The sequence below is a fragment of the Nothobranchius furzeri genome, chromosome 2, assembly GCF_043380555.1.
Source record: "Nothobranchius furzeri strain GRZ-AD chromosome 2, NfurGRZ-RIMD1, whole genome shotgun sequence".
In the NCBI taxonomy this organism is placed as follows: Eukaryota; Metazoa; Chordata; class Actinopteri; order Cyprinodontiformes; family Nothobranchiidae; genus Nothobranchius; species Nothobranchius furzeri.
The window spans coordinates 74,350,471-74,371,520 of NC_091742.1; the positions used below are offsets into that span (position 1 = coordinate 74,350,471).

At 39.8% G+C, this 21,050-nt stretch overlaps 1 protein-coding gene across 1 annotated transcript; it reads left to right on the forward strand.

The window, feature by feature from the left end:
- Positions 1-900: 900 nt before the first annotated feature.
- vax2 (ventral anterior homeobox 2) lies at positions 901-20,361 on the forward strand. The gene is made up of 3 exons (XM_015946463.3): positions 901-1,865; positions 4,684-4,871; positions 19,853-20,361. Exons 1-3 carry the CDS (start codon positions 1,631-1,633, stop codon positions 20,348-20,350), a joined length of 921 nt encoding a protein of 306 aa, XP_015801949.3. The 5' UTR covers positions 901-1,630; the 3' UTR covers positions 20,351-20,361.
- Positions 20,362-21,050: the final 689 nt, after the last annotated feature.

Consider the following 21,050-nt stretch of genomic DNA (forward strand, 5'->3'; position numbering starts at 1 on the left):
GAAGACCTCAATAAGTGTGGTTACGCCACCTCCTCCTTACAACAACACCCATGATGATGATGACTAATTATGACGTTTTAATGCGGTTATTATGCATTATTGCTTCAGAGGGTGTTAATACATTCTTTAATAAATGATTTATAGAGTGTTAATGGATCATTTTGTTTGATACTTTGTCTAAACCGCTGTAATCTAAAAACAGTCTGAAATGTATTAAATCCAGGACAACAGTGATCTTGCTTCCATGTAATAATGTGTCTAATAAACACACAATAAAAATTTTGGTTAAAATAGAAATATTGAACTATTTAAAACAGCAGTAATATTGTTAAGCGTAAAACCCAACGATTAAACCATTTATTTACAGTGAATGTTTCTAACACTTAAGTAGAAACAAAAGCTGTAACTCTTAGTATTTATTTATTAGATGTTTATAAACTATTGAAATGCTTTTAACGTATTAATAAAACCTTTATAGGCAGTGTTGAATGGACACTTACAGCTTTGCTAAGATAATAAATAAATAAATAAATAAATGTTTAGAGCGGGAATCCAACCAAGCCGACTCAGAACAACGTTTGAAAGGATAATATTAAGTTATAACAAAAGTTTTTTTTAACCTAACATCTGTATTTTATTTATTTGTTTGGGGGCTGCGGTAGCGTGGAGCCGAACCCACAACCCATCCACTCATGTCCGTGTGTGTAGATCTGATCCCTGGTCAGCAGCAGCCTGTCACACAGCGGCCCTGCCCTCGGACGGCCAATCAGCGCCTCGCCTCGCTCTGACAGGAAATTACGTCACTAAGGTCCTTTGTGAAATATCACTACCGACATTATTCTCCCCTCTCTCTCTTTATTACTAAGTGTGTGTGTGTGTGTGGGGTGAGGTGTGTGTGTGTGTGTGTGTGTGTGTGTGTGGGTGGGGGTGGGGGGGTAGTTCTGAAGCGAACAGAAACCCAACAAGAGGGTTCTGTTTGTGATCCACAGAGACCGTCTCCCCACTTCCTGACAGTCCCCCTCCTGAAGGGTTTGATCTCAGAAGACTCCCCCTTTTATATTTTACACACCAACACACACACCCTCTCTTTCGCACACACTCACTCACACACACTCACACACACACCAAGGATCCGCAGAGGCAGCAGATCCGAACCTGGAGAAACTTTCTCTCTTGCTTTGGTTCTGTCTTTGACGCGCACCGCCTCTCACTTTGTTTCTCCGTGGGTGATTGGTGTGTGTGTGAGTGTGTGTGGCACCTCCCCGCTCCTACACACACCTCGTTCTCGTGCAGCCTGCAAGCTCCACCATGCATTTCTTCTTCTACACCTCCCATGTTGCATTTAAGTAAAAAAAGAAGCTTTCTCACCTCTTTCCTCCGGTTTGGACTCGGGACCGTGCGTCATGCAGCGGCACAAGAACCCGGTTCAGCTGCAGGACCGCTCAGTCTCTTTGTGAGTGGATCTACTTAATTTTAACCCCCTTTTTATTTATCTCTTCTATTTTTTGAATGAAGAGGAGCGTGCTCTTCTTCTCTGTGGAAACAATTAACAAAGAGAAGAAAGTAGAAAGAGAAGATTAGCAGCAGCAGAGAGACACGCAGAGACCTTTAGAGACCAACTTAGTTGTAGATGTTCGATCAGGCCACGGCTATGGGTGATGGGAGCCACCGCTGTGGACCCAACCCGCTGTGTTCAGACAGGATGGACAGCAAGTGCCGCTCCGACCTGGGGAGCCGGTCCCCGGTGCAGAGCTCCACGGACACCCCGGGGACGTCCGCCTCCACGCCGACGTCCTCCAGCGAGGACGGGCACGACAAACTTCTGGGAGTGGACCCGGACTACTGTCGCAGGATCTTAGTGAGAGGTGAGCCGCATATGATAATACAAATAAATAAATAACAGAGCACGCACGACTCCTGAAATAACACATTTATGCGTTCAAAATGAAATTTGGAAGCAATATCTCGTTAACTGCGTTCACGTTTTCGTTAAATTAAACTGATCTATGTCTTAAAAATAAAAAATAACTAGTATTTGTTTACAAAAGCCGTATTTATCATGCAGGCTGAAGTTTGTGTCAGAGTAGTTGTGCCGGTTAGAGCACCTCTGCTGCTCGGAGGACCACAACAAACCATCATCAGAGCAACATCAACATTTTAGTATTTTTAAAAGTTATTATTTACAGAAAAAACACGCATAAGTAATTCAATCCAGTAGAAAATAATCGATTATAACTGGGTTTAATTGGTGATTCAGTTACATTTTGTTTTTAAATGATTATTTAATCAATCAAAACAAACTCTGAGATTGTAATCGTTATAATTTATGTCAAATATATTTGATTTAAAAGCGTCTTAACGTGTGGAAATGTTTAAAATTTCAACAAAAATATGATTATTTGAATAAAAAGACACAAATGGGTGGATTCCCCGCAGGGAAACTTTCTTCTGCTTTCTGTAGTGATAAAAGTAAACATGTCAGCTCTTTTAATAACCACTAAACCACTAATTGTGTGTGTGTGTGTGTGTTTCCTCTTATTACAGATTCTTTACTTCAAAACGAAACTTTTAATTAAAATAACAATAACAAAATTATCCATATTAGTAACTATTTAAAACAGGTACAACAAAACATTTTTATGCTAAACGAATAAATAAATTGCGTTGAATTATCTTTGTTATTTAGAGATAAAAAAACACATTTTCCACTAATAGGAATTATTATTTTTGAATAAAAGGCACACGTACGACTTCTGGCCTCATTATTGCAAAACAATATTTATTCAGGAACTAATTTTCCTTTTTGCTGAATAACTTGCTAAACGGTTTAGTATATTATCTATAATAGTTTATGGGAGAAGGCTTATTTTACATGTTTTAAGTTTTCTGAGATAAAGAGAAATGATCAGATGTTCCTCTCAAAACAAACAAATAAAAGGTAAAAATCAAACTTTGTGTTTATTTGTTTTATGTTTATTTGAATCTCCGTTGGTTCTGGATTCTCTCGAGGAATTTAAAGAGAGAGAGAGAGAATTAGAGACAGGGGTTTTCTAGGAATGAGTTTATAAAACGAGGCTGAGTGGAGAAGCAAAGAATAAATAACAGTTAAATGAGGAAAAAAGGTACACAACACATTTTTCGTTGCTTCTTCGACCCACAGAAGGGCAGAAATAAAATGGAAATAACGTTAACCTTCTATAATTTCCTTATTATTATCTGACAGCTGAGATTTACAGGAATACATGTTTGTGATTGTTTATCATGTTTTGGACTTTTTCCGTGTTAACGCCAGGTGTTCATGTGTCCGATCAGTTCAGACATGAAGGGGTTTGTTGTGTCCTCCTGAAGCTGCAGAAGAGCCCAAACACATCCAGCTTTCAGGAACTTGGAATCATCTCGGTGTGAAAGGCTGCAGCGTCAGGGTTTGTTTTTGAATCCGCGTGCTCTGGTTGTTGCAGCGCTCAGGCTGCTGGGGTCACCGAGAGGTCAGCAGGTCTCCCTGCAGCAGCGGGATTCCTCATCTGATGCAAACGCATTTGTAATTTATTTATTTTTTATGAATGGGAGAGTTGATGCAAAGCTTTGCGCCTTTACGCGTGCGTAAAGATGGAAAGGATGTTGCTTTTTAGGTGTTGGAAAGCGTAATAAATGTTGTGTGCGTGTGTTGTCTGTGCGCGCGCAAAAAAGACAAGAATTCGTTGATTTAATCTATAATGTAATCACCCGGAGGCCATTGCACCCCATTTCTTCAGATAAATAAATAAATAAACAAACAAATAAACGTTACAAGCAAAATATCGTCATTCGTCGTTGCCCCCGCTGTTGTCAGGTCTTCTGACGTAGAAAACTCTTTTTGTGTGTGCTTGCGTTCCCTCATTGCTTTTTCTGAGATTTTGTTTCATATTTAATTCAAGGCTCGCGCTTGGAGCTCCGTATTTCATTAAACTGCATTTTTCATGAATCGAAAACCCCCCAACAAAAGAGGAGGCCATGTTGGGCGTCCTCACCACACATGAAACAGTTTATATTATTATTATTATATTTAATCAGATCTGTGGTAAACTTTATCTGATAATAAACTGACATCACCCCCACCCCAATTATTGTTTAGAATAACATTATACCTGTTATTTTACTATTAATGATCAAAATAAAATGAAAGAAAACCACCTTCGTTTTCTTTTCCTGAACATTCCACCTGAATGGACTGGCAAAAAATACAAAATTGTCAATATTTGTATGATGCAACTATACAATTAAAAAGATTAAAATACAAAATAAATTCCCACTTAAAACCCATCTTGTCAAAAAGCAGAAGAACAAGAAAAAAAGTATAAAAATAAAGACTTGTTGAATGTTTGGCGCGTGAATGCGCAGCCCAACTGGTCTTGGAGCTTCTGCAACAAATTCACGTTTTAAGGGTGAAACAAAGACGGGATAACTTGATTTAGCCCGCTTTGTGCGCAATGCAACAAATAAATGTCTTAATATTTATCGTCATTATCCAGAAGTTTGCTTCCGGTTATAGTTTTAGAACATTATAACGGTGAGTCTCACACACACACACACACACACACACACACACACACACACACACACACACACACACACACACACACACACACACACACACACACACACACACACACACACACACTGAATCTGTTTTTCTTTGACGCACAGACGCCAAGGGCACCATCCGGGAGATCGTTCTGCCCAAAGGCCTGGACCTGGACCGACCGAAGCGCACGCGAACCTCCTTCACGGCCGAGCAGCTGTACCGGCTCGAGCTCGAGTTCCAGCGGTGTCAGTACGTGGTGGGGCGCGAGCGCACCGAGCTGGCCAGGCAGCTGAATCTATCAGAAACACAGGTGAGTGACAATGTATGGAGAGCCAATCAGTCATTTAATTATTAGACAAAATATTTAAAATACAGGAAACTTTCGCACAGTTGGTCGAATCTTGTTTTATTGAACATAAAGATGGAATCATTAAGAAAAATCACGCTGACGTCATTCAATACATGGCGAGAATTTTTGTTATATTTTGTGCTTTTTTCCAGGAACTGGATTAAATATATACATATGTTTGATGAGTTTGACATAAATAGTGACATTTGGTAAATTACTATATATTATAACTGTATTAATGCAATTATTATATTAATAGTTTAATAAATTAATTTAAGTCATAACCTCTCATCATCTTTTGGTCATTTTGTGTTTTATTGTTATTTTTAGACATTGTCTACTCATGTAAATATAAAAAAAAAACTTGCTTTAAAAAGTCAACCAGACCACCATGTTATCACTTCTGGGGCCTGCAACTGGTGTGTTTGCATCTCCATCTATATGGTTGTCATGGTTACAGGCGCACCTTCATAAAAAGTACCTGTTGACAACTTGTGACCTGTTGCAACGTTATCGAAACCTCAAACGGCAAGAAGATGGGAACCAGTGAGTTCCTTTCAGTCTAGCAAGACCTCAACTTGTAGATAGACACATAAATAACTATCTGTTTCTATTCCAAATTAATCAGAACAGTTTTGTAGTTGGTGGAATCAGTCGATAGTGGGATCAGAAAAATTTTACCCTCATCTCCAACATCAACTGTTTCCAGGCTTTATTTAAATTTACTGCATAAGACCTCATGCTGGGGCATATATGTGTGAGTCATTTGTATCACACAGGAAGAGGATATGATGGCTGTGTCAGTGTGAACTCACTCATGCATCACAGCTGTAGCTAATTTAGTCTCTTCCTGGAGACATATAGATAAAATACATAGTTCTCTGTGTAAGTTTTAGGGTTAATGAAAGTCTCAGAATAGAAAATGATTTTATTTTTGCATATTTCTGTAGTAGAAATATAATGTTTGCTTTATATGTAAAAATGAAATAGAGACACATTAAATCAAGATGTTTGAATAAAAGATGATGCAAGTTATCAAGTTATTTAAAGGTAGCTATTTGTCCAAATCAAAGATAACAAAAACATGCATAACCCCTTAACACCTGCAGAAGGGATGAAGCTGATGGGAGTCATCATCAGGTGTGTGAAGCAACTTGTTGCTCTTAAACGTGTCACATATTCTGTGTGTGTGTGTGTGTGTGTGTGTGTGTGTGTGTGTGTGTGTGTGTGTGTGTGTGTGTGTGTGTGTGTGTGTGTGCAGCCATTGGGGCCCTCATTAGAGCTGCCTCTGGGGGTGTTAATGGGGAGGCCTGGGCTTCCTGCTGCTCCTGAGGAGGAGGAGAAAGGACCCCCAAAAACATCCATTGGCCCTGACGTTTGAACAAAATTAAATAATAATAAAAAATAACTTCCATCTACATAAGTTTTATGAACTCACAAAACCTTTTAAACTTAATTTTCTTAATATAAATCTGGCACAAATGAAATTTTTCTAGTTTACAGAAACTTTTCATATGGAGCAGAGCAACAGGTGTCTTCTCAGACGTGTGTGTGTGTGTGTGTGTTTGTGTGTAACTAACATTTTTGCCAGGTGTTCGGATCGCAGAGGCAAACCACGCACGTGTGTCACGTGCACATACGCACACATGCATGACAGGGCGGAGTCTGAACATTTCAAATCAAATAGCCTACTTATTCAAAATAACTGAGATCTACACACAGTTCCGCGCTTGATGCAACATTAACGTCATAAGCAGTTTAATGTCTTTAATGACGACCAGAAGTGAAAAGGTCAGTTAAAATACGAGTTCTCGTTAAGTCAACATGCAATTCGATGTTGTTATTTTATCTTGCTCATATTTACCTCTTACGTGAGTTGTCTTAGAGCGCAAAGCCAATCTCGTTACCTGTGCAATGACAACAAATTATCTTGATTCTTGAAATCATGTGGAATTTGGTTACCTGTTTTTTACATTTCTGGGTCATAATTAAAAGTTCACCCGTATATTACAATAATCTCCCAGAATGATTTATTTTGCTCAGCAAAATATCATTTCACCTCTAAAACTTTGAAAACGGATCCTAAACATGATACATTTCTATTTTAGAGGCCGTAACGGATGTGGCGTCGCTGGAATCGAGACATTTATTTATTTAGCCTATTATTTGAAATCATCAACCAGAGGGAGCCTGTGTTGATCAGTTTGCGGCAGAAGTGTACCATCTAATTGAATCAAACCAAAGCATCTCACTCTGAAAATAAAAAAGAGCAAAGAAAGAAAAACCTGTTAAATATAAAGGCAGCTGAATGAACGGTATTTTGAACAGTATTTTATCCAGATGCCAGCATAACATGCAGCACATAAATGAGGTCAAATGTGTCTTAAATGTAACAGACGCATTGGCTTTATTTCTTGGCTACCATGAAAAACTGGCATTTTCTAAATAAAAGGCCTTTAGGTGAGAACACTTTGCAGTGTGACACTGATGTATAGCTTCAGCTGCATGGAAATTTGATTTTTCAAAAAAAAAACAAATTTCACTTTTTTGTCCAAAGTGTGTCAGATGGACTGGAAATGAAATGGAAACATTTGAATCTGGTGCAAAAGTCAATTTATTTCAGTAATTCTACTTAAACTGAGAGACTATCTAAAGGCTCAACCATTTGCTGTGACACTTTGAGCTTAGAAAATTGAAGGCCCCATTATTTTAGGCCCTATCCACACTAATGTGTCAAGATTCTTTAAACAGATGTTTTTGTCTCAGTTTTATGCAAATTTCAGAAATATAATGCTGAAATATCTCTATCTCACCACTAGGTGGTGAATAAGTCTAAATAAATTAAAATATGCAGAAGAAAAATTAAAGATATTATCATTTTCACACACAATCAAAGGTTAAAGCTGCAATCCGGAGTTTTCCACTTTTCAGGTATTATGTATGATTGTGTTGTCTCCCACGGCGAAGCACTGGGTCTGGGTACTCCTCTTTTGAAATAACCCCACCACCTAAAATATTTAACCGAGCCAATCAGCGCTGAGCAGCATACATCACACACACAGTGCAATGCTGAGTTTCCCATAAACAACAAAGATGGTGTCTGAAGCAGAGTTCGCTGCGGCTCTTTCCTCTGTTCTAAATGACTTGGACACATCTTTAAAACCCCAACGAGTAGAAGCGCTAAAAGTCTTTCTTCTAAGGAAAGATGTTTGCGTCATTGCCAGATGCCATATTTGACTACAGCTAAAATAAAGTTGCAACTAACTACAGCATCGCACTGTACAGTCGTCATTTCCGCCTTTTGCCTGATTGGTTATTTTTGAACTGGTTAGTCCCGCCCCCCCATATGCCTCTCTGCCTATGAGTAACCAGACTAGTTCTCTGTGTAGACAGAGGACGAGTCTGGCTGACCAGGGTAGTATCCTGCCACCATTACAGTCACTTATCTGGTCCAAGATAGTGCATCTACTATTGTGTTTATAATGTATTTATGTATTTTTTTAACACATATGAATTTGTCCCTCATTTTCCTCCCCATCTTCATACGTTCGTCACCTCTAAACCCACATTTCTCATCATTTCCGTCCACAAATAAAAAGGCTTGTTTCTTATCTTTTTACTCCTTCAGTCACGGGTGAAAAAACGGTCATATTTTTGGACTTTTTCCACGAGGCGCTCTTCAGTCGGTCCATTTCTGCTGCTAAATATCTTTTTACCTTTTGAGGTGGCAATGGTGGTGGTGTTGACAAATTTAAAGGAAGAGGTGTCCTGACCAATCACAAGCTTGTGGTCTCTGTCACGTTCGATGGATATTTAAAAAATTGGACATGTCTCCATCACCCTCTGCGAGCCCACCAGAGAGTCCTTGAGTCGACGCATATTGGCGATGTGTGTCTCTGCACCGACGAAGACGAAGTATAATTCAGGATAAAGCCTGTCTCCTGTCCTGTAGAGCAGCGGTTCCCAAACTTATTTAGCCGCGCACCCCCTTCTATGTCCGACCAGGTCGATGCACCCCCCAGCCCCCACATCAGGGCATGGCTATATATATATATATATACATATATATATATATATATATATATATATATATATATATATATATATGCATATACCGACGCACCGATGACAGACACACTCTGAACTTCAGATCTTCAGCGCGCTGTTAATAGCCTGACACGTTTAGAATACTGTCCCACAGTCAGTGTGCTAATATAATAATATAATAATGCTAAAATGCTCAGATGGGAATCATTCCTTGCTTTATTTAGTTACATCCACAATGTTCTGTGTGTGAGGTTTACAATGTCAGAACACCTGCATGAGACAGGGTGTTTATTACAATCTGCCAGAATGATTCGCCACCTTCATATTTCTCCAACACCGATAAAAATGATCAAATATGGAACATATCTTGCTATTAACAGCGTGTGCAGGCCAGAGCGCTGAAGCTCATCGCATTATTATTATGAAGCTAGGGCACATGCGGAGGACACACACACACGCGCAAAATATACTTGTTTTCAATTACATTTATTGTGCCCACTTACTTTTTCTTAGGCCCGCCCACAAATGAGTTTCTGGCTACGCTAATGGTGACATATGACAGACTTCTCTGAGCTCCGCAGCCATTACACTTTTCACCTCGAGCACCCCCTAGCGGCAGCTCGCGCACCCCCACCACACATTGGGAATCCCTGCTGTAGAGCTCCATTTGAATTGACTGCCATTCAGCATTAGCCAGTAGCATTAGACATTTGGTTACGTACAGATGTTAGCCACAGAGCATGTGTGTGCGAGCGTTTGAGGATTTAGCAAGACAGGTGTAGAGTTGGCGACTTTTCACATAGAAAAGTAAGTACCGTATTTTCCGGACTATAAGTCGCATTTTGTTTTCATGGTCTGGCTGGTCCTGCGACTTATACTCCGGAGTGACTTATAGTGCGGAAAATATGGTATTTAAAGTACAGTAGTCTATGAATGGCACAATGTGAGAATATAATTTTTAACACAATGTGGTTTAATTCTGTTGGCCAGCTATTGGTGCACGTTCACGAACAAGAGGCGTGGCTTTTGGCTTTAAAAATGGGAACGATAAGCACGGTTTAAGATATTTCTCATTCCCCAGATGGGGCCGTCAGATAAAAAATCAACTCTGGATTGTAGCTGTAAAGGCGTACTAAGCTAATTTTTCATATTTTTAAATAACTTTCTTGAGACAGTTTGTACTAAAATGAAATGACACTCAGACCCCCACTGCCCTCTGTGGCCAGAATATCGCACTTGCAACTTCAGAGTTGCCGGTCTGGTCCCTGTTGGATTTAGTAAAGTGGAGCTGACATACCTGGTGCTGGAGTCTGCTTCCAGCAAGTTTCCTGCATGCTTTAGATCATGAACACAGCCTATTTCACCTGGTGATGAATCACTCCTGTAGACACTAACGAATGCTTAGGAGACATTTCAGCTGTGCATAGCAAGGAGATAGGTTTCACTTTTGGTTTTACTAACGGACACTAGGGGGTGCTAAAAGCAAGCAAAACTGCTCATTATCCCTTTAATGCAACCAGGATCACTAAAAGTGAGACAAATGTGGAAATGACAGCTTTATTGTTTTATTTTTAGTCCACAAATCAGCAGTAGGAATGTTCAAAAGAGGCTGTTAACGTTGTATTTGAAAAGTTTTGTTTATTGCAACAAACACAGAGTTTAGAAAAGTCCCTGCTTTGGAAAATTGTTTTGAAAAAACATTTTTTTTCCACAAAAAACTTAGTGAGCTGCAATTTAATAAAGTATGAAAATGTCTGTAAGAGTGTGGGTAGCGCTTTCTGTAGCTGCTAGCTGTGCTACAATGCTAATGCTAGCTTACGAAAAGGAACAAGAAGATATTTTAGTTCATTTAGTGTTGTTTTTTTTCTTTCTGCTCCCCTTATAACAGTGTTAACAATGTTTCTCTCACCATCTCTACTACCACTGCTTTCTGTAGAGTCGGCAGCATCTTTCCCCTTGCTTGTCATTGCGTGAACTTCCAAAATCACGTGTGGTTTTTGCAATTCTCTGGTAGTTTTGGGACCATCTGCGTGGAACACTTTTGCTGCTGATTTGCATCTGAAACGCCCCAGGTGGAGCTCTGTTACATTGTGGGATGCTTACAGGCTTGGTGGAGAGGTCAGGTTAGACTTGCTGCCAATTAAAACTGATGCTAGACTGGATCTGGTGGAGAAATGTGAAAAAATTTGTTCAGGGTAGAAAAAGGCTTTACTATTGATCCTTTTGAACTCATGATGTGATGCTAAATGTGTCACATTTGATGTAACTGATTCTAAGAACTCTACTTCTTTAACAGAATTAATGTGTTTATCAGAAAATCCAGTAAAACTGAAACTTTTATCAGTTTTCTGCCTTCTGGTGGACAGTTTATACTGTAAAGTTGGGATGTGCTAACTTTTATTCAGTAATTCTGCATCATAATTTATAAAATACTATTAAATAGATGTTGTTTAATTTAGGAAAACATTAGATAGCTACTTTTTGTTGTGTTCATTGCTCCTGATTTACTTAAATAAAGAAAGCCAACAAAAGATAAAAATAAAACAAGATTTAAGAAAACTGACTTGTTATGAAGCAAGAACAATAAGCTTCAGTTTCTGTTAAATGTAATAACACCGTTCTAATAATTTTTGTGACATTTCAGATGCTTTTCTGGAAAATGCCAGCAGATTTCTGGGCTTTCTAAATCTGCTCCTCCTAACCCCATCACCAATGAGCTCCATGGGATCTTCTCAGAAAAGTACACGCTGCGTTTTCCAGAGAAGTGATTAGTGGGCGAGGTCTCTTCTTCTGAATGTAATGCCAGCTCTGAAGCAGGTGTGCAGCACTTGTTAGCATGGAGGTGCACCTTGACGGGAAGTGAGCTGTTGTGACAACTGTGCATACTCATATATTGAACCCATATTGCACCTTGCCCTCTTGGAGACAGGATGAGGAGCGTTTTCACGTCTGCTTGGAGAGAATGTCCTCGTTGTGTTTATTGTTCTGGACTCAGACAGAAGATGTCTGGGCCTCTCCTCTGGAGCACAGAGGCGTGTGGCCATGCAGATGTAGGCGCACAGAGCGAGCATTGTCCCGGCACTCGGAATAGTGACAAACAGGAAGAGATCCCAGCAGATGAACAGACAGACAGTTACAGCCTTTGAGTGATTCATTCATTATCAGAAACAAACCTGTGAGGCTGTGATTACCTAATCAGCTGATTAGCTCACCAGAAAAACACAAAATAAATGAAGTCTGTTGCAATAATCCGCATTGACTCTCAGTTAAAAAGCGTAATTTTCCGAATATACGGAATAACGTGTGATCTTTCAGCTGGTCTGGAAATAAGAAATCTGTAAAACTGGAGTTATTTTACTTTTGTTGTCTTTGTGCATACACACTGATACACTCAAGTTTGATCCCCTTCCAAGAGTTTCAGATAATCAGCAGGGTCGTAGACGCTTTCTGTGCAGCTGTTTGGTGATGTTTGCCAAAACCGAGACACGAGTCAGCTGAGCAGGACTGCCTCAGCAACTAAACAATCCCAGAACAACAGGGAATGAAAAGAAATAAATGTGATTCTAAAGGTTATTTCAGTTTGTACGACGCACCCCACAAATACCTGCTAAAAACAATTAAAAGGACAGAATTTGTCATGAGGAGCTACGTTTAATTACAGTAGAGGCTCTCAAGTTCTAAAATGTATATTTAACTAGAAGCATGCTTGATTTTTTTATTAAACTTTGGTAAAGAAAAATACTTTTATTTATTATTTACAAGACTTTTAAAAGTATTTATTCAAATATCTTAACTATTTTGATGAAGACATTGATCCGAACAAACACAAATGTCTGTGCAACTAAAGAAAAAAACTCTTGTTTTTTCATGCCGAATCTTTATTGATTTTTATTGAACACGTGTTCTTCAAGTGCACTGACAGTTTAAACTCACTTTTCCCCTCCAAAGTTTTTTACTCAAGAAATCTTAAAAAGTTTTAAATTTATTTCCAAAGAGAGAAATTGTAACAATGAAATACGACAAATATTAAACAAATAAATTGATCATTCTTTTTTTTAAAGAATGACGTAAGATTTTCTGGAGAAATATGAGGTACGATTCAAAGAAACTACTCATTCAACCAACTTTGTTATATTCAAATTCTTTTAAAATCTGAAATTTTTATAATGCTGAGTTAAAATGAACCAGACATTAATCTGTCACCATACAACAAAGAACAAGCTTGATTGGATAAAGTATAAATACTAAACAGCAAAACAGAGAAAACGTAGTTATATGCGGTTTAGATCAGGGGTTCCCAAATGTTTCAGCTTGTAATCCACAAAATAAGGACAGTGTTGACTTGTAACCCTAGACATTTTTGGTTAAATTATTGAAAACTTCCTCTAAAACCAACTAATCAAGAAAAAAATGATAATAAAAAGACCATTATACAACACTTTTTCATTTCTGATAACCTTATTCATAAAAATGACTGTCATTATTAAAATGACGTCTAATAGCAATTACTTAAAAATGTATTTTGGGTTCTGGAGATGGCACCCATGTGGCCTTTCTTAAAAGCCCCTGGTATAGGTTTTAGTGTACGCTTGTTACTAATCCCTATCCATGGATTTGGACAAACACAACCGGTTCTGTTTATGGATCTAAAAATACCAGAGTAAAAGTAGGGCTCGTTCTGAACAATGGATCAGAGATGTGTGTCATTAACACGACTTTAAATCCTTAGATGAGGCTGAAACAGTGGCAGTGTTCGAGTTGAGCTGCGCCTCGCCTGGAAAACAGACAAGAGCAGACGGAAGCAGCAGGGGGAGTGGCTGAAAGCCGGCATTTAAGTCGGACAGATCTCCCTACATGTGTAGCTCGCGGGTGACGATGGATGAAGATATCGCGTTAGCGTTCACACTTGTTTAATTTTCAACTTTAATTCTGGTGCCTGTTAGCAGCTGAAACACATCCTCACGTGCTTGTGGATATCATATATTGTATATGAAGACATGACTGTAATAATTAGTAAAGGTTATCAGCTGTAGGTTTAGTGTGTTCAAAGGAAACGTGACAAAATAACACAAATCACATTCCTCTTTATGGCCTATATAGTTATCATCATCAACATAACGTGATTTACAGAATACATGTGACCAACTAACATTTCATGTTGTACCACCGGATGTTTGGATCAAAATATGAACCAATCAGATCTTAGATCAGGAGAGAGCCTGGCGTTTCCCATCATCCCCTAGGTTTTGCAGCCGAGGGAGAGCAACTGCAGCGCCTTTTCCAAAATCTGCGGCCGCCTTGATCTCACGAGGTTATCGTTGCCTACGTAGGCATGACATCAGAGCAAGTCGGCGTCAAGTTGGACACAAATCTAACCGGCATGCACTGCTCGCCGATCACCGGTGGTCTAGTCTGCGCAGAAATGACTCATCTCAAACACAGTCATTGATTCAACTGTCGGGTGGAGCCGAAGAGATGTCTAAACCAACACAGCCAATCAGCGTGTTCTGAGAAAGGGGTGCAGCCAGGTGGGATGTGGGCGGGGCAGTTTGTAAACAAGGGGGAGGGGCTACTGCAGAAGGAAACAGAGAACAAGGGTGGGTGGGAGGGAGGGAGGGAGGGAGGGAGGGAGGGAGGGAGAAAGAGATGGGCTTCATAACAGTCCCAAGTGCTTTTGCACTAAGGAGGATTAGTCAGCCATATCTACCAGCCATTGTGTAAGACGGGGTTAACCCCCAGCTGAACCATGGCCGGACCTGCTGCAGGGTTTAGGGGTCAGTAGAAATGTGATCATCATGATGACACTGTAAAAAAAGCTGCTTTGTTTCTTTTTAGGAGTTGGATGTCGTCTAGGGTCAGGTAGAGAGGAAAGAATCTGGAGCGTGGTTCTGCAGGAAGTGAGACGTGTTTTTCTGTGTTTGAGCCTTATTCGGTTCACTCTAGGAACTCCTTGAAACATAAGGTTGAAATCCCATTTTTAGCAAAAGTTACCCAAACCCTTCAAACTCTGACAAATCAGACACATAATCACACACAAAGAAATCTTCCAATCCCTCAAAAAACAACAGCAGTCGGTGGGGTAAAGCCCCTCTGAAACAAACGGTCCACAGGGATTCATGTAACTCAGATTATTAAAAAAAATACAAATGTTCAAAATACAAGATGAACAAAATGACCAAAAACCAAAAGATTACAAATAACAAGTGATGATGACAGTAAATTAAAGAGGTCTGATTGATGGGTTGAGTACACTTCTAAAGCTCCTGGTGTGCCTGGTACGATCTGCGGGGAACCTGTTTTCATTGGCTGTGCCCATCACATGGCTGCGATCAGTGGGTCTGAGCAGGGTCACGGTGGGAGCAGCAAGGTGATGGAGGGGTCAGCAAAAGTGTGAAAGAGTCACCAAGCGACCTCTCTGATCCAGTCCTTCCCTTCGCTTAGCGTTATCAGCATTATGTGGCCCAACCGGAGGGGGTTGTTGTCACTCGGATGGATACTCCGGTTCAGTGCGAGGGCATCAGGGTCGGAGACGGGTTTCTCCTTTTCCTGATCCCATTGTTTCTCCATGCCAGTCTCTGGTTTGGCACAGTGTTGTTTTAGAACAAAGCAGGGCTTAGGGTGAGTTATCGAACACACACACACACACAAACACACACACACACACACACACACACACACACACACACACACACACACACACACACACACACACACACACACACACACACACACACGGATACCAACTTGATCTGTACATTTGGTCTTGATCTGGCTTAACCTTTCTACCTCTGGCCCAGTTTGCCCGCCTGCATTGGGTTCTTGTCACACAGCTCTGATTGGTTGGGGACCTGGCTTTTGGGAGTGTGTGTGTGTGTGTGTGTCCACGTATGTTCGTCACCCAGTGTCCTTGAACATTCCCCTACCCCTATGTCTACATCCAGCCCCATCATTTTCATCTTGAGTGTCTGACGGGCCCTGTCTGGTCTGAAGGACGACTCGTGTGATAGATGATGTTGCTAAGCATCACCATCAGCTACTGTAATGTGTTTTAGCTTTTAGAGCATTTTGAAATACACATTCTATTTGTGGGGTTAGGGTTTATGGTAAAATCAGTCTTGTTTAGGAAAATGAAGAGTATGGAGAACTTAGAGCAATATTTAACGTCTTTTACGTAATCAATGAGGACGTTTGATCAAGTTTAATTCCAGGAACTACACCCATTGTAAAATGCTCCAAGGCTTCATTGCTTGATGACGAAACTAATGTTTGACCTACAAACCAAACGATGCAAGCAGCAGAACGTAGGGGAAAAGAATCTAAGTGCTTTAGCGTTTTCATTTTTGCACCACATCCCAGCCTGCAGCAGCCTCGCCATCTTTAGAGTAACGTTAGTGCTGACTGTGCCCGAGCAGGCCACAGGGTGAAGCCTGGGGCAAATGCAGGTCACACCAGATCCAGATCTCCCTCGGTAAGCTCTGCCCCAGCTCTGAACCCTGGATCCCATTAAAAAGGATTTACATGCAATAGTGTAGATGTACCAAAGGCAGTATTGCTTTCTTTGCTACTCATCATTTCCACCCCTCTAATAAAATCCCTGCAAAACACCATCAAGCTGCTTTTTTCCCCCTCCCTCCCTTACCGCCACGTCTTTTTTATCTCAGCCAACGATGGGAGGACTGCAATGAGAGCAGAGGACGGTGCCCCACCCACAGCGAGGGGATAAAGGAAAAGGATTGGCTGGGAGTTTGATCTGCTGTGAAAGCCTTTTATGGGATGTGGGTGTTTGGGAAACCATCGGCGCATAAGTAAAATGCACGTGGAGATCTTCGGGAGTACATGCGTGAGCAAACTAACAAGGGGAGGGGGGAACAATGAAAAAAATCAACTCAGATTGTTTTTGCAGTTTATCCCAAATCGTCTTGCTTCCTTTCCTTCTGAGTGTTCCTTGCTGTGAGATTTGCTTTCCTTGGTCCTCATCTCTGAGCTGTGGAATCTTCTCAGATCCCATTATTTGTGTCGTGGTCAGTAAGCGAATCGATGATCTCACTTGATCCAACTTCCTGCTCAGCTGGCCTTCACGGTGCGGTGATACTACGGTTTACACCTGCTGGCTTGATTACCACTACACACGTCTGGTTAAAGGAGTCATTTCAGGCACCAGCTCAGGTGTTTTAGGAGGCAAAATACAAAAATGCAAACTGGGACGTTTATTGAGCACGGAGAATGGAGGCAAATTTGAAATGCCAAAAAAGATTAATTGGAGGGGAGTTTGAAAGTCTTGGTGTTAGATTGGATCAGTTCCACTGTCGAAACTAACTCACTCTAATCCAGAGAACCAATCCCTTCAGCCAGCCTAACTACTAATTACAGCAGAGTGTCTCTTCCACTAAATCACCCACGGTGGTCTCATATTGTCATGTTGTTTCCAAAGCCTAAAGTTTTATCTTTTCTCTTTTGCCATCTTGATTGATCTACGGTCCAGTTCTGGATGAGACTTTAAACCTGAGTTGGACCTAATAAGTTCAGATGTTAACTGATATTAAAGATGTTCAAATTTTGGAGTTTTCAGTACGGAACATGCAAATAAGCCATAATCATCACAATTATAACAAATAACATATCTGGCTTTGCATGCCTTTTAAGTTGAAATAAACTGAAATATATGAACTTTCGCACAATTGCATGTAGTATAACACTTGCTGCTAATAGACACCAAAAATCGCACCCCGAACACCAGGAAACCTTTCCGAACCTCACTTATTTTACTTGTGACTTGTAAACAGTGTCCATTTTTTATTTTCTTTGTTTTGTTGCATCTTTGCTTTCAGCTGTTCACCACTGACTTTGTTTTCCTATTTTCTTCTATTTACATTCATTAGTTGAAATACAATAAAGAGATGTAAGGCGGTGAATAAAGGGATTTCATAATAATAATTAAATAAAAATGGTTTGACCTTGGATGCACCGAGCAATTTTTACAAGGAACAGGGGAACTAAATAAATTTATCTGCGAATCACACAGATGTGTTGATTCTGCATTATTGTGCACATTTTTCATGGAGGTGATTTCTCTCATCTGTGGTTCTTTGTCCACCAACCTCCCCAATCAACAGCTCACACTCTGAATTCACATGCATTAAAGCCACATTGTGGAACATCAATTAAACGTGGAGGATGAGGACAGGTAGAGTTCACTGAGCTTTCTGTTTCCTCGACATGCAGGTGATGGCATGATGATGTGAAGCTGTCTGAGTTTGCTGTCATCAGAGATGTGCAAAAGGCGTTTAAGCAATGGGGGTATTTTTAATACAACTGACCATATTTGATCACATGTGCATGCTTTTAAATTTATTTGCAGCCCAAACCTAAAAATTCTTGAAATGTAAATTTTTTTGTTGAAAGAAAACTTTAAAGTTATATAAATAAAAAGTTAAAACATTAAAATGAAAAACTTTTTTCAAAAGAAATAAATTTAAATGAAGTAAAAAGGAAGATTAAAAACAAAAACCTTTAAAATCATATAAGTAAAATTTTTTTTACAGTAAATAGCATTTTTATCTCTAAAAATAAAATAGTGATTAAAATATTGTGAGCCTCAAAAATGCTACAAAAAAAAAACAAAAAAATAAATATAAACAAAAAATAAGAAAAATATTTGAAAAAATAAAAAAGTAACACTTTCCCGCTCCCTTTATTAAAGTTACTTGGTGCATAATTAAGCATTAGTAAGCTATTAAATAAAGTATACAAGTACTATAAATACTATATATACATATTATGTATTGTATATACTATGTACTGCATTATTAAGCATCCCCCTCCCAACCCCAACACTTTTATTGGGAATATTATATGTGATATATTGGGAATGTTAAAAAGCAATCCTTCCTTTAATAATGCTTAATAATGTCTTAAGTAACATCAATAAAGGAACTCGTATTGTAAAGTGTTACCAAAACAAATATGTATTTCCAGTGACTGAAACTTTACATTTTCAAGTCTTTTAGTATCTTTAAATGTTAAAATATTACAACAGTTTTGATTTTCTGGTGTTTTAAAATGTGCCAGTTTCTACATTAGAGGACTTGTTGGTGTCACAGAGGAAAAAGGAGCAAATATATAGATGTGCGAAAAACTTTAACAAAAATGCAAAACTGATCCCATGTTTTTAAACATGTAAGTATGTACGCACCGGGTTAACCCCCAGCTGAACCATGACTGCACCTGCTGCAGGGTTTAGAGTATGCATGCATGGTTCAATGGTGACCTGCTGTGTCCTCCTGTGAACCAGATTTTACAAAAAATGTAAACATAGTAAATCAGGCTCATGCAAAATATTATTAAACACCAGTCCTGTACTTTCTAAAGTCATTCCCAGTTTTTGCTAACACGTGCCTGTATGCTCCATACCTACAAGCTGACCTGCTTTTATGAGGGTCACACTTATAGTCAAACACTTCAAATGCTATGGCTGCTACTTTCCCTCTTAAATCCTGAGGAAGTGGTAAACTTATTTTGTTCCACTCACAGTACTTCCATTTAGCTTTCATTTTGTTTAATAAACATTGACAGGGAGGAATCTATTGAGTGTTCTCAAGGTTAGATTATAATAACTTTAGAGCTCAGACCTTTTTATTACATTTTGTCATGACTTTAGCTTTTAGTTGTGAAAAATAAGAACGTCTGGAAGTCTCCTTCTTTATTTGTTATGAGTCAACACTGAGTCAACAAAGATAATATAACAGATATGGTTCTGTTTTTATTCCATACGGTCATTCAAACTTTGTTTTTTTTTCTCTTTCTTTTTTGCTGATTGAGGATTTGAAGAAAATTCTCTCCATTCTGAGTTTGTAGATGATAATGATGATGATGATGATGAAGTGGTGTCGTTGCAGGTCAAGGTGTGGTTCCAGAACCGCCGGACCAAACAGAAGAAGGACACAACCAAGGATTCAGACAAACGCTCCTCCTCCTCGTCAGAGTCTTTGGCTACCTGCAACATCCTGCGCCTCCTGGAGCAGGGCCGCCTCCTGTCGGGACCTGCCCCACCTCCAAACTCCCTTTTGGGCCCGCCAAACCACCCAGCAAATGGCTCTCTGCTCAGCAGCCCGGGCGGAGGCTCCTCCACTTCCCCTGGCGTCAGCAGCAGCACTCCTCCCAGCTCCCTAACAGGAGGGACGTTTGGGCTCTCGCTGCCCTCACTGGGCGGTACCCCGTCATCTCCACGGCTGGGTGTCCCACCTCCCCACTCTCTCTGTTTCTCCTTGCCCCTCTTGGGTGGGGCTCATCATGAACTGACATCCACCTACGGCTGCGGCTCCTCAGCATTTGAGCCGTACATGAGGCTGGACAGGAAGGAAGCAGATCTAGGTGGGAAAAAAACAGTTTCCTGAGCAGCAGGTCTGTTTTTTAGGCACTAGACTTGTACAAGGTGCTTCTCCTCAGCTTTTTACCCTGCCACTTGTCTGACAAGCAAACAGCTGCAGACAGACCAAGAGAGCAAGCTGGATAATAAGAATATGACAGTAAAAGTGCTCTCCAGTTGGATCACTTGGTGCCATTTTTGGTACAAAAGAGAAAAAATAACTCAGAAAAACTGAATGGAAAATGAAAATATCACTTTCCCTCTAAAAATTATTTTGTTTTGCAGAATTGCTGCGTGTGTATGTTGCAGACAGGTGTTTTTATCACCACTCTTTTCATGGTAGTTTTCAGTAACTCTTCACTTTATGTCCAGTGAGTGAGTGTGTGTGTGTGTGTGTGTGTGACCTTTCTCTCTTTACAGGCCTTCATTAAATGTTCAGGAAAAAAATAACATACTTGACAACTTGACATGAATATTTTCAACCTAGTCTCACCAGAACACATGTAACAGGACCGTTCACAGCACCAGAACTCTGTAGAATCACAGTCCATTAGAAGAAAACCTGAGATGGAAATGTATCTCACTTTTTTCTTAACAAGGTGAATTTAAGGCCCCAAGTGTAACACTTTGATTCTTTATTTTTAATACGATTTTTGTTTTGTCCTGAATAAAAAAAATGCAAAAGAGCTGCAACACCTATGCCACACCACTAGGTGGCGATCTTGTTG